This window comes from Orbicella franksi, chromosome 15, assembly GCF_964199315.1.
Source record: "Orbicella franksi chromosome 15, jaOrbFran1.1, whole genome shotgun sequence".
Taxonomy (NCBI): Eukaryota; Metazoa; Cnidaria; class Anthozoa; order Scleractinia; family Merulinidae; genus Orbicella; species Orbicella franksi.
In genome coordinates, this window is record NC_138159.1 from 7,507,061 (window position 1) to 7,524,454 (window position 17,394).

Below are 17,394 nucleotides of genomic sequence, written 5' to 3' on the forward strand. Positions count from 1 at the left end.
TACAATACTGATGCCATTATATTTATATTAGTCTTGGTAGGTAACTGCTCAAGGAATGTACAGAGTGTACCAAAACAGTAATCTATTTGTATTTTATAGTTTTGGCACAATCATGCAATATTTTAAATGGTCTTAGATACCCATGGAAATTTTCTGCTGTAAGATCATTTCACAAAGTACACGTTTTGAGTTACGTAAGTTGATGTCCCTCTCGCTACGTTGCTTTTTTATTGAAAGAACTTCAGCCAAATTTACTCTTCACATCGATCACTGATTCTCTTTTCGATGTCGGTATTACACGGCGTACGCAAGCCTAAACTAGATCACGATATTCATCGCATAAAAAAGCAATCGTAGACTAATGCAGCTCTAATTTCTCCATTTTGAAGCTAGTTAAGGGAGCTCAGCTCGGGAATGTGCGAATTTCAGTGTTAGTTCAGAAATCCCATAATAGAACATTTCCATTAAAAGACTTTTTCTGAAATATTCAAGTAGGACCAAAAAGATCTGTTGAAAAAAAAATACAGTTCACGTAGTCTTTTGTAGGGCAAAATCCTTAGGACAATATTTACAGACAAATGCATGGAAGTTAAATTGAAAACACTACTTTCCAGCACCAATTGAGGGCACTATACCTTACATCTTCTAGCGGAAACTCTGTGTTGAATGCGGTTTCTGAAATGTTCATGTAGTTGTATTGGAAAGCCCGAAGTCCATATGTTTTCTTTGTTGTTTTCGAGCTAGTCAAATGGTATTGTAATATTCACAGACACGCATTCAAAACAAGATCGAAAACACTTCTTGCCAGCTTAAATTGAAGTCAATATCCCCTACATGTAATAAGTGTTTTGCTGGATATGTTTCAAAGATTTCAAATATTTTAGAACACATTTTTAAGAAACATTGTAGTTCGTCTCATGGTTCCATTTGTAGAAACTGATCATCTCAACTTGATCGATAGTTTTCAAGTGACCGATTTATGCATTTAGGAAAATGATTTCTCTTGCTATTTAAGAGATAATCATTACAAAATATTGAGATGTTTACTGGAGTTTTTAGTGCTTTGAAAACTCTTATTATGCAATAAGCCTTAAAATCACTGATAACAAAGAACAACAACGAATCAAAAACTTCGCTTTTTTCATGTACAACTTAATCACACAGAGTAGGTAATAAAAGGTTTGCGTCGTTCAAATTCAAGAACTTTCTCTCGAAAACTTGGGCCATGACCGCGGCTTTCGGCGATGAAGTTGTTAAGCAACACGACGTCACACTCCCGTGGGCGCTGGCGTTATATTTGATTGGTCGGTAAGAACTCGGAAACCCTTCGAATGCTCCTACGAAGATTGACCAAAACCGGAACTCGTTCGCCCGACGGTTGACGTGATATTTCAGAACGGTGACAATATTAATATTATCTTCGTTCCGGTCTCACGTGCCTTAAGGATTTTCAATCAATTTTAAGACATCTCAATACTAATTTTTTTGCTCAAAATCAAGCTGTCAAAAAAAAGAAATGTATCAATCGCTTTAAGGTCCAAGCAAACTGGGTGCTCGTTCAACTTGAGTGAAACCGGCTTTTTTTTTTAAATGATTGACAACTTATTTCTCCTTTCAACCTCAACACAAAGTCAATGATACAGGTTATGACAATAAGAAATTTCATCAGTTCTTCGATGTTGTCGTTATGTACTACCAAATTCTCAGACCTAAAATTGAATGAAATATATGGCAACTTGTGCGGAGAATTTATAGTTGGATCGAGCTTGGGTTAGAGAATGACCTGACTGTGTAAAAATGTGTAAAGGCATTCAACGAGGCTTTTATTATATTTTACGCCGTTTTTTAGTTCCGCTCCCTACGGACTAAAATAGAAAAGAGGCTACTTGAATTCTTCCGACGATAAATTAGTAATTAATGTTGTCGCGTTCATATCTTATTAAGCCATGGCGCCGTTTCAGTCAGCCATCAGCACAAATCGTGACCACGAAAATGTACGTGTGTTAAGTTCCTCCAACGTAACGCTTATTTCAAATAATACGTGCAATTTTTTAATATGCGCCCACTTGCGCTATTAACGGTCGCCTCCCATTCTGTACGAAGTCTCGTATAACTTGTCCCACGCGTTAATATAACGACAAAGCATATATATATCTATATAGGTGGATTACGTTTGCCAGAAATCAAATTTCTCAATCGTTTTTTCCTTGGCTTATTTGCAGGATGAGTGAAATACTCCCTCAGGTACCCTCCCCTGGTAGCGCCTTGTACCACCGCATTCCAAAATGCGCGCGCTGCCGTAACCACGGTGCTCTGTCGTGGCTCAAGGGACACAAACACTACTGCAGATGGAGGGACTGTACTTGCTCCAAATGTCTTCTCATCGCTGAGCGCCAGCGAATAACGGCCGCTCGAGTGGCTCTTTTGCGACAACAGCGAAAAAACTCAGAAATGACGCATAAAATGGGACCCAAAGACAGCGACAAGGAACAAGTGGGAAAAGGTTTTGGAGAAGATGTTTATCAAAGACCTTCAATGGTGCTTAACTCGATGTCTACGATACATGGCAGGAACGACAGTGATACAGATTATGAAGGTAAGGTTTAGGTCCTTTATGAACTAGTGTGTCTATTCAGAAATTCTGAAAACAAAAGATCAGTCGATAGCTGGTTGATGATTTCAACCTTAATGGCCGATACAAATTTTAATCAATATCAGTTCTTAGATACCAAATATTAGAAATATTTCGGAGACTGTCGGAAACATTTTTCGACCTAGCGATGTTGTTCTGCAACCATTAGGTCACGGGTCGTTTATCATAAATCTTCGGGTCAACCTTCATCTACGAGTCTTCGGAATAATTTCGCTCTCGACGAATAAACAAAAACATCTTCTGTCAAAAGCAATCAGAATTCACCTTTATTGCATTCTATGAATTAATAATTAGAGATATTTATTTCTGTTTCTTTTGCAGACGAAGGTATTGATCAACAACTGTCTCCGACAGCATCCGAAGAAAACGCCAATTCTCAAACCGAACAGTCTTCCGAACCCGAACCGACGATAATCGACGGTGTACGAATTAAAACCGAACCGGAGAAAACGCCGGAAGAAGAGGAAGAAGGGAACACGATAGTCACACCGAGTGAAAACGGGACTCAACTTCACTCTCCGAAGAGGAAAATCAACGGCGAGACGCAACACGATGAAATCGATGTGCTCCGACTTCACCCGAAGATACCTCGAACTTCAGACAGCCCAAACGTGGGCAGAAAACTGCATCAGGATCCGCTCGTGTTGCTGATGCGAGCGTTTCCGAGTCAGTGCCGAAGTGTGCTCGAGTTAGTCCTTCAAGGCTGCGGCGGAAACGTGGTTCAAGCCATTGAGTGTTTGCTTCAAAATCAGGAGAAGAAGCAGTTCCCCTTACCGATGCCCGTCCCGGTGATTGGAGGCGTTGGGGGACCACCCGCCACAATTCATCCAGCCCTGCACTTCCAAGCACCTCCGCTCTTTCGCAAACCGGAGCCTTTTTCGCACAGTTTCGGTCACAGGCCCCCTCTGAGTCCAACCTGTGCATACCCGCCGCCGCCGCCATTACTCAAACCCAAACCACAGGTCAGCGGTTATCCTTTCTCGATGGAAGCCGTCTTGGCTTCATCGCCGAACAATGTTAGTGCGGGCTCAGGATCTCCCAAGGGGGAAGAAAAATCGGTGATGGTACATTTTTGCACAAAGTGCGGCCGAAAGGCGAATTGCGATGACAATTTTTGTGCCTTCTGCGGGCAAAAACTCCACAAATAACATAAAAATGACGTATAACTATTTCTTTAAGTGGGTATGTGTAAATGTATCTTTAAGTATCCATGAGGTATTCCGTAAAGAGAAAGTACATTAACCCTCAAAGTCGAGTGTTCAACGTGAAATTTCTCCTTACAAATTTAATAGAAGTTATGAGACGTGTCAGATCGCCCCACCTAATTTTTCTTTTGACAGTTCAACATGTATTGTCATCTTTTACGAGGAGAAAATTTTAAACCGTTGCGGAGATTTGAATGTTGAACATTGGAGCTCAAAGGGTTAATTTATCTAAACGCAAAGGCTTTGCTGATTTACTGTTCTACTTAACGAAGGGGAGTGAAATTTTGTCGGGTATGACTGTAGACAATAAGAAAGAAACTTCCTCGGATGAAAATATGGAAAGAAAACAAATCGCGTGGTTATAAACTCCGATCGACTGCCAGAGTTTCACATTCTTTTTTGTTCATCGTCGAGGACGATGTAAAGATTTCTTTGTATATGACGATAACGGAGCAGAACTGAAAAACGGTTTATCCGTGAGAAAAAAAACCGCCATGCGTTCAAAGAAGTGATAAAAGATACTTTTGCATTTTAAGCTGTCATTGACGCGGGTTTTCTGAAAAACAAGGCAACAGAACCCGAGATACATAAGGCTCGTGAAATTTGCTCGCTCGTGTGTTTGTCAGTATAATAATATTTATTATTATCACAAATATATATATAGTTAATCGCTTTGATCTCTGAGAGGCACTATCAATCTTATCCTTAAAAAGTTTCGTTCATTTTCTGTGGAATTGGTTTATAATCAAGACTAGAGAAAATTATGAATTCTAATTAAAGTAGGAGAGTAAGGAATTAAGCTTATCGTGTGTGTTTGTTAGCCTACAAGTCTGCAGTATACGGAATTGTGAAAGAAGACTCAATCTAATTTCATTCAATGCTCAATAATACCGTTATTTCCTTCGGTTGTGGGTCTTTCGTTTAAGAGCTCTTTCATCAAAATCGTTTATACAAGCTTTGCTTTTCAAGTCCGACTCATTTCTTACACCGAAAGTTCTTAAAATAAACAAGAGTATATCTCTTAAAAGCGCGGATCAATTAATTGTTTTTCGAGCTTACAGGCCACAAAGTGAGCATTTCGACCCCATATTTAATAGTTCTAATTAATATTATCCTGACCGAATATTTAGAATAGAATAGTTAAATCATATTTCAAATTTATATTCACCAGCAGAAAACGTGGAAAAAGTGAATTTAGAGTTGAGTTCACTGTAATCTTGGCCATTCCCGTTTTGTGCTTGTAATGTTTTGTAGAATGTGACAAAAAAATAGATACTTTATTGCGCGACATTCATACTTTTATATGTACCTTAAGGAAATAAGCATGCAGAAATGTTAAAATAGAGATGCCATGATTTCGTTTGCTGCATGGTACAGCTGTAAAAGATGTACGACGACATTAGATACATGATCTTGTACGTGTGTGAAAACATGAATGAATATTATAGCCTCTTTTCAAAATTTAAATTATATACGTTAGTCCGTATTTGTAAAAGTTCGTTTTTACAAGAAGGCGAAAAAATAAAATAAAAATATGCTAACTGCAAAATTTAAAAAATGCTTGTTTGTTACTGATCCCTCCTTGTCAATTGGGTGTCATAAAATTTTCTTAATTCCTAAATTGTATGTGTAAAATCTGGATAGAACTAGTTGGGATATATTGAAAAACAAACCCTACGTTTTCCTGGTTCACTGACTAAATTCCAAAACGTTGTTTAATGAATGGTGGGGGTCCCCCAGCCTCGCGGTTGTGTTGTTTTGGATAACACAAGAATTAGCTGGATGCGTTAGAATTTTCAGACCATCATAACATTGAAATGGGGGTACTAGAGGACAAGGGAGAGTCTTTGATGCAGTTTGATTACATCTTAGTATCGTGGGCGTCATTCTTCGTAGGAAAAAGGTGGCTACTGGTACATTTACCCATAATTCTTATCGCACGAAAACGTAACAACGCTCATTATGATGTAGAGAAGAGTTCTAAAATCTTCAAATCTAAAATACACAGTCATTAGCACAAAGACAAATATTGCAAAAGAATGGCTTTCCTTGTACTTTATATATAGGCTGTGTAAGGTTCGCGTGCTATTGTGGTTTTTTTTTTTTTTTTTTTCTTTTTGTTTTGAATAAGTACAGTGAAACCTCGATTAAACTTCAAGGCTATCTCGGTCAGGTTAACACTCTAGTGCCAGTGGATTTGGTGGAGCGTAGAACGCTTTCAAGGAATGACTTGCAAATTGCGAAGCAAGTGTGTAATCTATTGTTGTTATAGGAACGCTTGAGATCTTTCACTATCCGCTTGGCGTAATTAAGTAAACAAGTTAGTTCCTTACCCGCCCACCCAAATCAAAATTCAATTGACTGGCTCACGGCTGTCACACTTTTTCCAGAGAGGGCGTAAATATATTAATCATCAAGAATGTTTGCCATGTTTTTCTCAAGTATTATTTATCTTGCTATCTTTATAAAGGGATTGATCATCTGCGCGTATAAGTGTCGAAATTAGCCGTGAAACTGTATCACTTCACTGTTGCCTTCTTTTTTTTTTATCTGTCAGCTTTAACTTGTCGTTTTAAATGCATTTGTAGACATCAACAACAAAAAGAGACCAAGAAGTCTTCCGTGCTAACTTACGGGTGTAAATATCGCTACAGGAGCGTGAACCGTGCGTTGTCTCGTGAAGCGTGGCATGAAAAAATGTGAATTGCGATTTTTAGTGTGATCTAAAGCGTGAACCGTGGATCACCCAACAATTACCTTGAAACTTAAGGTTGTTATTTTTTTCAGGGATAACCAGATTTAAGGATCTGGAGACTGATTACGGTAATCTCGATTTAAACTCTCCATCTTTTGAAATTAAACAAGAAATTAGAGTTGTTATTTAATGATTTTTCATGCCGTATTGCCGATCTTCTAATAAAGTTGCAGCAAAATTAATAGTGACACCAAACTCCAAGGAAGTGATGCGTTTGAATCCGCAAACAATGCGATAACTAAAACAACCTATCTACTGTCATCTGTAGCATTCTGTTTTCGCTGAAGCATAAATGTCTTCACTGATGCAAAGAAGCAATTTCAAACAGTTTTCTCAGTCATGCATAATAAACATTAACCGGGTCACACGCTTCTGAGGTTTTACGTCCAAACTAAGGTAAATCTCGTTTGGTAGAAAGCTACCTCGGAGGTAATTCAAGAAACTTGAAATCTTTACGCATTGTGCTACATTCGTGTGTCGCCACTAAGCTTCAAAGCAATTTCTCGTATCGGTAACGACTTACGGAATGGCTTCACTATGAATTCCGTTTAGGAGCAGGCTTTTACAGATCAAGATAACAGTGTGGCGTGGAGTTGTTTTCGTTCTGGGCGAAGGAAGCTGCGATATCTTGCGATGGTTTCGCGGCAAAGCAAAAAGGGAGATGGGCAAGCTATTTGGTGTCTATGTACTCTACCTATTATTATTTTCCCCTTTATTGTCATTTTTCTGCTCCATCGGAGTTTTTCTGCCGACGAGTTTCTTCAGCATTCTGGATTTAAAGGCAACACGCCTGCAATGGCATTTAGGAAAGACATGCGCTTGCTCAAAGAGCAAAATGAGTTTTTCGAAACATTGCTGAACATGACAAAAGCTCCTGCTACCAAGCGGTCCACAGTTGCCGACGTTGTTTTCGCCGTTGACTCGGGGAGGCGAGATCCACCCGCCGACTCAGATCCGATCGAATTACACAGAGACGAAGAATCTTCGGATCACGACGGAAAAGTCGTAATCGTAACCCCCGAACCTGACACTGGAAAAACAGGTAAAGTAACTTTTGCTCCCAGAGAAGACGAAATCACTGGACATGCGTTGCTGTCGGCATTTTTCGAGCAAGTTGTTCCCGATAACATGGCTGGAAAGCTAAACGTTCATACATGGCAAGGGATTTGCGGACCATACGTTGAACAACTTCGACATTCTCCACTGTTTCCTCGTTTTCCTTATATGCGAAAGTTTTTGAATCAGTTCAAATCGCAGCAGGAAGAAAGCGACTTCGGAGAGAGAATATTCGGTTTTATTCACCCCGAAAAGCAGGGCTTTCACGAGTTCGCGATTACTTCCGATGATACCTCGGAGCTGTGGTTGAGCTCCGACAGCAACCCGAAGAAATCACGATTGATCGCCGCCGTGTATTCGGCCAGTGGCGCAGCCTGGACAACTCCTTATAATTTCAAAAAGTATCCAATCCAAGTTTCTAGGAAAATTGCACTCAAATCTTCTAGAAAATATTACATTGAGGCGCTCCACAAACAGTCTAAGGGAAGAAGCCATGTTCAAGTATTCTGGAAAGAACCAGGTTCTCAGACGTTCAGAATAATTCGGGGTAAACACTTATCTCTCTTTGTTGATGATAGAGACATGCATGAGGAAGGAATTATGGAGGACATTGATTTTCATAGTTATGCACCGCCTGGAATACCAAGCCACTCCAAGCGGAAACTGGACTCCAGCGTTAAGAAATTTCTTTATAAGTGCTAGGAGACGTGCTGCGATCATGCACTCCAGAATGAGCCCGCAGCTTACCTGTCGAAGTTGCTTAGCAACTGATCGAACCGTATTGGCGTGAAAACTCTCGGAGTATTGTACTCCCGTGGGCTTGCGATTTTCTGTGATTGAATAATTAAAAATCGCGAACTCTACGAGTGCGCCAAAGAAGATTAGCCTAACATTGTACCTGTATATATAAACAATAGCCTTTATTGGCGCGAAAAAATGCACGGATATTTGTCCGCGGACATTATCTGTTTGGAGAAGCGAACAGTTTTCCGAGAACGTAGTTCGAGGAAAACTGTGAGGAACAGTTTATTATTATTTTTCAAACATTTTTTGTAAAACGCGCATTTTTTAAAAATGATGGATTAGAATGTGTTATCAAGAAAAAAAATCTGACACAACTGTATTATTGGCAAAGAAAATTCAAAATATATGCATAACAGCAAGTTGTGAGAAATTTAAAAAGGCTTTTTTTTACAAGGTCGGAGTGCGTTCTTTCTCAAATTACGCAGAATCTGAAAATCAGAAAGAAACGCCTTTTTTTATTTTCATCGTTCGCACATTTTCCTTATCCCTATGGAGCGCGATACTGGCGACTGCAGCTGTTTGTTTTGTCTGTCCAGGGGCAGTGTCGCGGAATTGGTATCTTCAAATGCCTGGTATACATCACAACTGCTTCCGCTCAGTTCTTTTATGACAGTGTTTCGTGTGACGTGCGCGACACTTGATGCCTGAGAATTGAGAAGGATTTTCCGTGAAAGAGGTGAAAGAATAAAAGAACAGGTGGATTATCTGTCGGCTTTCACGGGCTCCCAGGGGCGGTACTCTAACAAAGTTTTATATGATTAGGCTCCGCTTAGAGTTCCAACCCCTTACTCTTTTGTATACCATTCTGACTGAAAAGGTTCCCGTCTAGTATACCTTCCTTAGCTTCGAAAAAAGGTATTTCTTTTGTATACCTACTTAAGAACATTGCATCTCTTTTCTAAACCCTTGAAATGAAGTTAAGATGTAAAGCTTAATAAACAGTCCATTTCCGAATTACCTTCTGCCTCCGTTCTAAAACCAGTCCTCGTGCAAAACCTTTCATATGAAAACGACTTTGATTTAGATGAAAATGAACCTGTACGTAGCGGGAACCATATGAATTGTTTCGAAAGAAGTCTCGTTTTGACACAAAAGGCAAAAGGCAACTCGGTTTTGGCCTATTAGATGATGCAACCGTAAGGTGCGTCTGTTCGAAATATTTTGATTTAAATCCTTTTCAAATACCTCAATGACAGATTTCACTACCCTTTCATATACCTCAACTTGTGAAACTCCTACCCTTTTATATGCCTGAAGCCTGAAAAAGGTACCCCTTTCGAGCTACTATTCTGCAACAACGTATTGGATTGTTTTGCTTGAACACAAATCTCCCAGGTTGATAATCTATTGCATAACTAGACTGTGAGCAGTCTCTCATGTCCTCTTTTGCTCAAAATCCGTGAAGAAGAACGCAAGGAAGAACGCCAAACAATTTGAGCGTGCGAGCGTAACATGCGAAGCAGTGGGCCGTAAGTAGCGCGGGCGTCGGACGCCCACGCGTTGGACCCCACGCTACTCGCAGCTCTCGTGGAGCTCTCATGTCACGCTCGCACGCTCACTTGTTTTGCTTTCTTCCCCAGGGATTTTCGAGCAAAAGAGAGACTGCTCGCTGTCTATTGCATAACTGTACATGTATCCCCTGTGGAATCCTTGCACATCGCTACCCTGGTTAAATGTTACCAAACAAAGGGTAGATTTGGAGAGGTGACTCCCAAAAACGCATTTTTCGGACATTTTGGAGGTTTTCAGCCTGGACATGAACCAAATTACCTCTGATCTACTCAAAAAGGCATTTGCAACATGACCGCATGCCTTTCTTTCCCCTAGCATCGCGTTTTACTACATTTTTGCTGGGCATGAGCAGAAGTCAAAATTTGCTTACGTCTTTAGGCTTTTCGGTTTTTATAATTTTTTTTCCGCCATTCCTTTTTCTGCTTTTCTTATCTTTTTGCGGCAGTGATTGACCTTCTACTGGGCTTGCTTCGAGTTCTAAGATTTCTGAGAAAGTATTATCGAGATGGGCAATTTTTACCTTGGAGTAACTAAGTGTAATCGCAGGAAATTTTGCTGTGAGTTTTTCACTCAAATTTCTGAGTATTTTCGTGCATATTTCAGGTTTCATTGAGCCGATCACTCTGATCTGGGTATCATCGAAAAGATCTTTTCCTCCTGCAGAACCTGAGTATAGATGATGCCAATTTTGCTCAAAGGCGATGAAGTCAGAAGTGGCACAAAGGCCAACGCTCGTCACGGCCGGTTACGGGCGGTACCGAAGTCAATTGGTTAAACAGATTCCTATTGCAACAAAGGGGATTTAAAATAGACGGAGGCAAAATTCTGGCCCGAAGTGACATCTATATTCCTTGAATTGGGACCCTCTAGAAACCGGAAAACCGCTCAATTTTGTTTTTCAAAACGCAAAAAATCGCCATAAATATTACTCAAAACCTAAACACCATTGCTCATAATGATGAAAAGCACTCAGTGCAAATTCAAAATTTGACGTGTACTTTTCCTTAATAATATCAATAAGACATTTCATTTGAAATCATAGCACTACATTTTTAGCCTATATGCGCTATTAACCCTTCAACTGCTAGATATTTTCCCAAAAACGGCAATAAATGTTACAAACGGGCCCCCTAGGCAATAACTTCATTTAACCATACAAACTAACATTCCCCTTCACTAAGAGGCATAGAGAAGATGATTCTAACTAACATTTTTTCTGATTCGTGTAGAACACTATTGCAGTGGCGGATCTAAGGGAAGGGGCCCGGGGGGCCCGGGCCCCCTCCTTATTTTGGGTAAAAAAGAAATATTCTCGATTTTCGACTTCTGTGTGATGCTGTCTGACCACCCGAGGGAAATAGAGAACACTAGGAACTAGGACATAAAAACCGAAAAGCGACTGCTGAAAAAGAAAATAAAGACGAAAACTTCAACAGAAACCAAAACCGAAAAACTGGATATTTTAATGCCTTTCTTTGCAAAAAGCGAAATTCTTTTGCACTGAAATAATGACCAAAACTGAAAAACCGAAAACCCGGCCAACGGACCCCTCTTCATCGAATGTTTTGTTAAGTTGTCTTCACTAAAATTCTCTTGCTGTAAGCCAGTTATAAACTTCCTGAGGGTCTTTGGGTGCTCTTATTGAATGGTTTAGTCATTTCAAAGCAGACATCTTTATTTCACTGGCTAATAGGTTGCTATGACAAAGAATAGACGTCACCCAACTTCGGTTGACTTGGGTTGGGTGGCCAAACGGTGAAAAACGTCCGTTGACTTGCGTGCCAATTTGATCTCGACAAAGGTGAGCGCAAGTCATCGCAAGTGCACGCCAGGCCTGGCCAAACGGAGTCGCAAGTATAGACCGAAGTTTTCAACTTGCGTCTACTTGCAAGTCCGTCCTCTGGCGGCGAAAACGGAGTTTTTCAAAGAGAGCTTCGACTTGTTCAATCCATATTCAGAAAAATAAACCATTTAGACAACATTCTTACACTACTTTCATATTTTCTTTTTGGTCAAATGCCCGATCAAACTGATCAGAGATAGGAAAGATTGATGCCCAGTCCCTGCTTGAGAGAAAGCAAGTACAAGTGCAAGTGTAACTCGCATGACCCTAAAAAGCAATCCGCTGACCTAATGCCATGCTTTGTAACGGTGATTCGGCAAATCAGCCAAATCGTTCGTCTTTTTACCCTACATTGATAAAAGTTTTCATCTGTTCCTACGTTATGCTCACTTAGAAGAAGGAACAGTTTAGCAAGTGATCGTCTAAAGATCACCAATTGAAAGTTATGTTGGACTTCAAGCCGCAAAAGGAAATCGTTTACAATCGTTTTTTACCCTACAAAGACAGGCTAGATGAAGAGTCCAATAAGTTTCTTTCCGAGATTAAATACAGTCTTGGTCGAGCTGTGGTTTTCAAAGAGACCAGCCCTGGAATTCTGTACTGGAGCAATCGACTGACAAAGTAAGTTGTTTGGAAAAAGGGATTAATGTTGAATTTTGACTAAGAAAAAGTAAAAGGGGGACCTTAAAAATATGAGCTTAATTGAAGAGTTTTAATTTGATCGATCATTGTTTTCTAACTAAAAGCTACTTCCTGTGTAATTCTCTTTCGACCTCAGCAGGAGCAAAATGTTGTTTTAGTTGATTTTTGATTGGGAAAATGAAAAAGTTATTTGGTGGAAAGAATTTTCAAGTTTCTTCTGGTAGTTGTTAGCGAAGATTCTTATTTCTGCGTTAAAAAAATAACAGCTGAACTTCTTGAAGTAACATCACGACAGCTGAAAGATTAGCAACAGTCTAGTTTCGCTGATGAGAAATTTTGTAAAGGCACGCAGGTTGCACAGAAAACCTATTTTCAAGCTTGAACTTTGGGCAAGCTAATTTAAACTACAGTTGAACCTCGATATAACGAAGGGCCAAGGAACAGGCAAAATTTGTTTGCTATAACAAGGTTTTGTTATATTGGGGTTCTTTTCCATATATTTTGCTTTTACTACGGCTAAGAATATTGTTGGTTATGTCGAGGACTTTGTTAAATTGAGGTACCACTGTATGATGTACTGGGCCGAGAGTCGTCCGCACTACCCCCACCCCTACCCCAACCCTGAAAAAAATTCTTAATACATGTAGTATGATTGATTGACTCAAAATTAAACCAATTCAATAACTGCATCTCTAAGGACAGTTTTAAGGTCATTCCCCAGTATTGCATTGCACATCCCTAATGCGCATAATTTCACGCGTGATTAGCACACGTACATTAAAAAATGGCGGCTTTTTCTTTACAGCTGGACCTCGCCATAGAGGTAAATCGTCATTTTCTCGCAAACAAGTATGGTGACCTATCATTTTTTTCTGTTGTTTTGAACTGAGTAATAAATTTCTCTGTGTAAAATAAATATGGACCAATTCTCAGTGCAGAGCAAAAAGCAATCGTCAGAAACGTGAATTTAGCAAGCAATCATAACTACAATCATGGTGCTATTATAAGGATTTATATGGGTATAAACTAGGTGCTTTTGCTCCTAAACGAACATGGGGACCCCTCATTTTTATTTCAAAATTTAAGTTCCTATAATATAAACAATCGATAGGCAAAGTTTCACAAAAATCTCAGTGCAGGGTCTATTTCAGTGGAATGACCTTAAATGAGTGTCGTTAGACCAAAACCAAAGTACTGTAATCACTCTAGCCAATTACAAAGGACCCAGACAACCCAATGAACCAATCAAAAATCATAGTAAATCATTGCACATGTAACTGATGCAAGACATAGGAAGACATGCGCAAGGTATTAGCGATTGGTTTCAGTTTTAATTCTGATTGGGTTAAAAAGTGGCGCAAGTTTTTTAAGCCAATCATGAAACCTAGTATTGCAAAACCAATTACTTTTCCACACTCAAGTGAAAACCACTTTAATAAGAACTTCCTCAAAGATTTTCCCAATTTAATCTTCTCTTGCCCGTAGGGCAAGTGAGAGATAGAATCAACTAGCCCGACTGCATTGTCCACTAGCCCCAGGGTATCGGACACAGCCATCTTTGCACCGTGGGATACAAATCTGTTCATGTCAAGTGAATTGAAATCAAATCGTTATTGACACTATTTTGCATGGAGGAAAAAATACAGAGTATAGTTTTGCTTACCAAAGAGGCAATATCATACATTTAACACAGTAAGGCTGTCTCACTTTTGCTGTGCATGATTGGTTAAAAAATTGACATTTACATTGTGGCACTGAAATGGGTTGCTCTCATATTCTTCAAATTTCAGAATGTAGTGATAAATCACTGATTACATTTATATTTTATTTCTTGCCTTATGAGCAGTTCAAACAACTTTAACTGCATGCAGTTTGTGAGTCACCGTGTAAGCTGTCTAAACTGTCTAAACTGTTTAAACTGTCTACAACTCCGAGCTTGTTTTAAGTCAAAGACACCAGAATTTTGCTAGTTTTAGTATGCATAATTATTATTTCCCTTTTATCATATCTGTCAGTTAGTATGCACGCTGTGATTGGTCAGTTTAGCGGGCCGTAATCTACTGTGCGGCCCGCTAAAATTTAAAGCTGTTTTTGTGACCAAAATGTTTCGTAGTTTATTAACAAGTGTTCTTAACTTTTTTAGCAAGTAAAAGAACAAAATTGTGTGTTGAAACCTACTAATGATTTCAAACGATCAGTTCAAATTGAGTTGTTTTGCTTTTGAGGCGTGTTAGAAATTTGAAGCCGTTCTGGGTAAATAGAAACTGTTCCCGAGCCATCAGACACACAGTAGAGATATATCAAATATCTCACTAACCTCTTTTTCTTGGTCTGTACTGTAAGTTACAGATCCTCATTTTTCCCCTTCGATTTATGGCCCGTGCGCTTCGCGCTTGGGCCATAACTCGATGGGGAAAAACTCAGTCCATAACTTACAGTACGGCCCTCGAACTGGGTTAGTAAGAGGTATTTATCTTCAAATTGCGGAGCAAATTCACCCATTGATGCTTTGGAAAAAAAAAAAAATAATAATGTTTTGCATTCATGTAAGAGCTCACTTTAAATATGTCAAAATTATGAGCAGATCCACCTGGATTTGAATTATGATAAAGTCTTTTCAAGGCGACTGAGTGGTGCCAATTTTGTGGTCCAAATTGCAGCAAAACTTATCTCTACAAGTGTAGTTCTAACTTAAATGTTTTCCAGGGTTCATGCCCCTGGGCTCCCCGAGCTTTGCATATAGAATAAATCGTCAACAAAGGAAGTCTTCTTGTCATTTCATGTAGTGTGTGTATCTCATATCCTGATGCCCTTGTGTCAAAAATCTTATTGAAACCCTTGATCTCATTCAGAAGAGGAAATCTCAGAAAGGACCTTTGTTTTACTTGTACAGTGGAACCTCTATTTAATATAAGCAGCCACCTATTGAGCAGCCATCCCTTATTAGTGGCCAGTTGTCAAAGTCCCAAAATTATTGTCAGTAAAATACTGTAAATATAACCTCTCTTAACCGGCCACCTCTATTAAGCAGCCATGGCCACCTTTTGGTCTTCCTGGTGAGGGTTTTTCTATAGTCTTTACCCCTATTAAAGGGCAACCCAGAATTAAATGCACGGACTAAATTTACTTTGTTTTGGAAAAGGCTATGGCAGATAAGAGTCGGATATAAGTGACGAGTGATTAAAAACATTCAAACACACTTTTATCAAGGCTGTCTTGAAGTGACTCCATGTTCATTAAGAAATTAACCTGATGTTGACAATATTCAAGGTAAACAAACCCCTGTTAAGTGGCCACCTTTCATTTCCCCAAGGGTGGCTGGTTAATACAGGTTTGACTTTACTTGTCCATGTATAAGCTACGAAAACAGGTTTTAACTGGGGGGGGGGGGGGATGGAGAACTTTACAAACTTTTATATGGGAGGGGTCTGATTGGCTAATTCTAGGGCATTATTCTCCCATAAGGTCAATATGGCAAGGTCATGGTTTGAGATTTTCCTGTAAAGACCTCATTCTCAGTTAATAAGTTGTTTATAAATGTAGATCCAGAGTTTCAATAGATGCTTGCACGGTATACTGCCAGTATATTGGAAATGACTTTTGAAACAGCCTGCTAACTTGTACAGTAACTGTATACATGTATATCACTTGTTTAAATAATTTTTTACTTTTTCAGCTATATAAAGCTCTATGGAAGAAAGTTTTCAAAGGAGGACCATCTGAATTTTATACAGATCTTCTTTGAACTAACAACAGCTCCTAATCTTGATCCTCAGTACGTGATTTCCTTTGGCCATGTATTGATTCTGCTACTCAAGTAAGTGTATAAATTCATTTCATTACATTCTTTACACACACAGCATAATTTATCAATTTATTATTAGTGGAGCTCCTATCCACCAAATGCCCCATACCTTAGAAAATTTGGTAAACCATCCAGCTAAAACAATTTGGTGGTCAGGTGATTGTCCATACTGTACATCTATACATATGTCCATATGCCACTTGGACTGTGCATGCATGTGCAAGCTGAGCCCCATACATGTACCTTGAAAAAAAAAGAGTGGCACCATAATCATAGGTGCATGTACATCTTTGATATGGGACATCCATGTTCAATAGCATTCTATCCAGAAGGGAGGAGAAATACTCCAATTCACTTCAGGCAACAGACAGAGAGTTATGGTGTAAGTGTTGGCCATACTGGCCCCTACATATTGTAGCTGAATGTTCACAGGCCTTGCATGATGCTATTGATTACTGAGATTCACATCGTGTCTCTGACTTGGTTGGTGCTCACTTGTAATAAATTCAAAGCCAAGTGACAACTTATAACATCCGTGAAGGTATACATGTACATCATGTAACTTCTTTACTTTCTATCAATTCCCTTTAGGAAGCGAGAACTAATATCAAGAGATGACCTTCTTCTGCCATGGCGACCTCTTTATGACCTGGTGAACTTTACATTTCATTCGAAATACGAAGTGGCTGGACTGAAGAAACATCCCATGTAAGTTTTGAAACCTGTGAGCTTTTCTTGTGCATTTCAAGACAATAATTTGTACTGTAGTTTAATAAAAGGCATGTGCATATAATTATATATACCATTATATATAATGCAATGCACGCCTGTATATGTGTGTAAATGTAGCTTTGATTCTGACACAATGCAAATTAGTTGATTATAAGAGAATACATATCAGTAATTAGTATAAATCTACTAGCATTATATCACAAATGCCATTCTTTGATTGGCTATGCTACTCACTATGTATTCTGTGATAGATGGTGTGTAGTGTAGCAGTGTGCCCTTGTCAACAAAATGATGGCTGCTTCTTGGCATTTTTGAAGTGTCTTTGAAGAGGATTTAAATGAAGTTTTGAATGACTTGTAGATTTATACTGCTACAATTATTAGATTA

At 39.2% G+C, this 17,394-nt stretch overlaps 3 protein-coding genes across 18 annotated transcripts in view; 2 read left to right on the forward strand and 1 right to left on the reverse strand.

Moving 5' to 3' along the window:
• Window positions 1-2,215, reverse strand: part of LOC145470304 (doublesex- and mab-3-related transcription factor 3-like) — a 65,134-nt gene extending 62,919 nt beyond the window's left edge. Inside the window, exon 1 of the mRNA XM_081454142.1 lies at window positions 641-2,215. The gene's annotated coding sequence lies outside the window, so the exon portion shown is untranslated. The remainder of the gene's footprint in view (window positions 1-640) is intronic.
• LOC145470302 (doublesex and mab-3 related transcription factor 3, truncated-like) overlaps window positions 1-3,958 on the forward strand; it is a 34,732-nt gene extending 30,774 nt beyond the window's left edge. For all 9 annotated transcript variants that reach the window (XM_081454128.1, XM_081454129.1, XM_081454131.1 and 6 more), the window contains 2 exons: window positions 2,223-2,596; window positions 2,975-3,958. In XM_081454128.1, coding sequence (XP_081310254.1) covers window positions 2,223-2,596; window positions 2,975-3,801 — 1,201 coding nt within the window. In that variant the 3' untranslated portion in view covers window positions 3,802-3,958. The remainder of the gene's footprint in view (window positions 1-2,222; window positions 2,597-2,974) is intronic.
• An 8,182-nt stretch (window positions 3,959-12,140) lies between these two features.
• The window catches only part of LOC145470706 (proteasome activator complex subunit 4-like), a 48,209-nt gene continuing 42,955 nt past the window's right edge, over window positions 12,141-17,394 (forward strand). For all 8 annotated transcript variants that reach the window (XM_081454529.1, XM_081454531.1, XM_081454533.1 and 5 more), the window contains exons 1-3: window positions 12,141-12,449; window positions 16,147-16,287; window positions 16,867-16,983. In XM_081454529.1, the coding sequence (XP_081310655.1) occupies window positions 12,274-12,449; window positions 16,147-16,287; window positions 16,867-16,983 (434 nt within the window). In that variant the 5' untranslated portion in view covers window positions 12,141-12,273. The remainder of the gene's footprint in view (window positions 12,450-16,146; window positions 16,288-16,866; window positions 16,984-17,394) is intronic.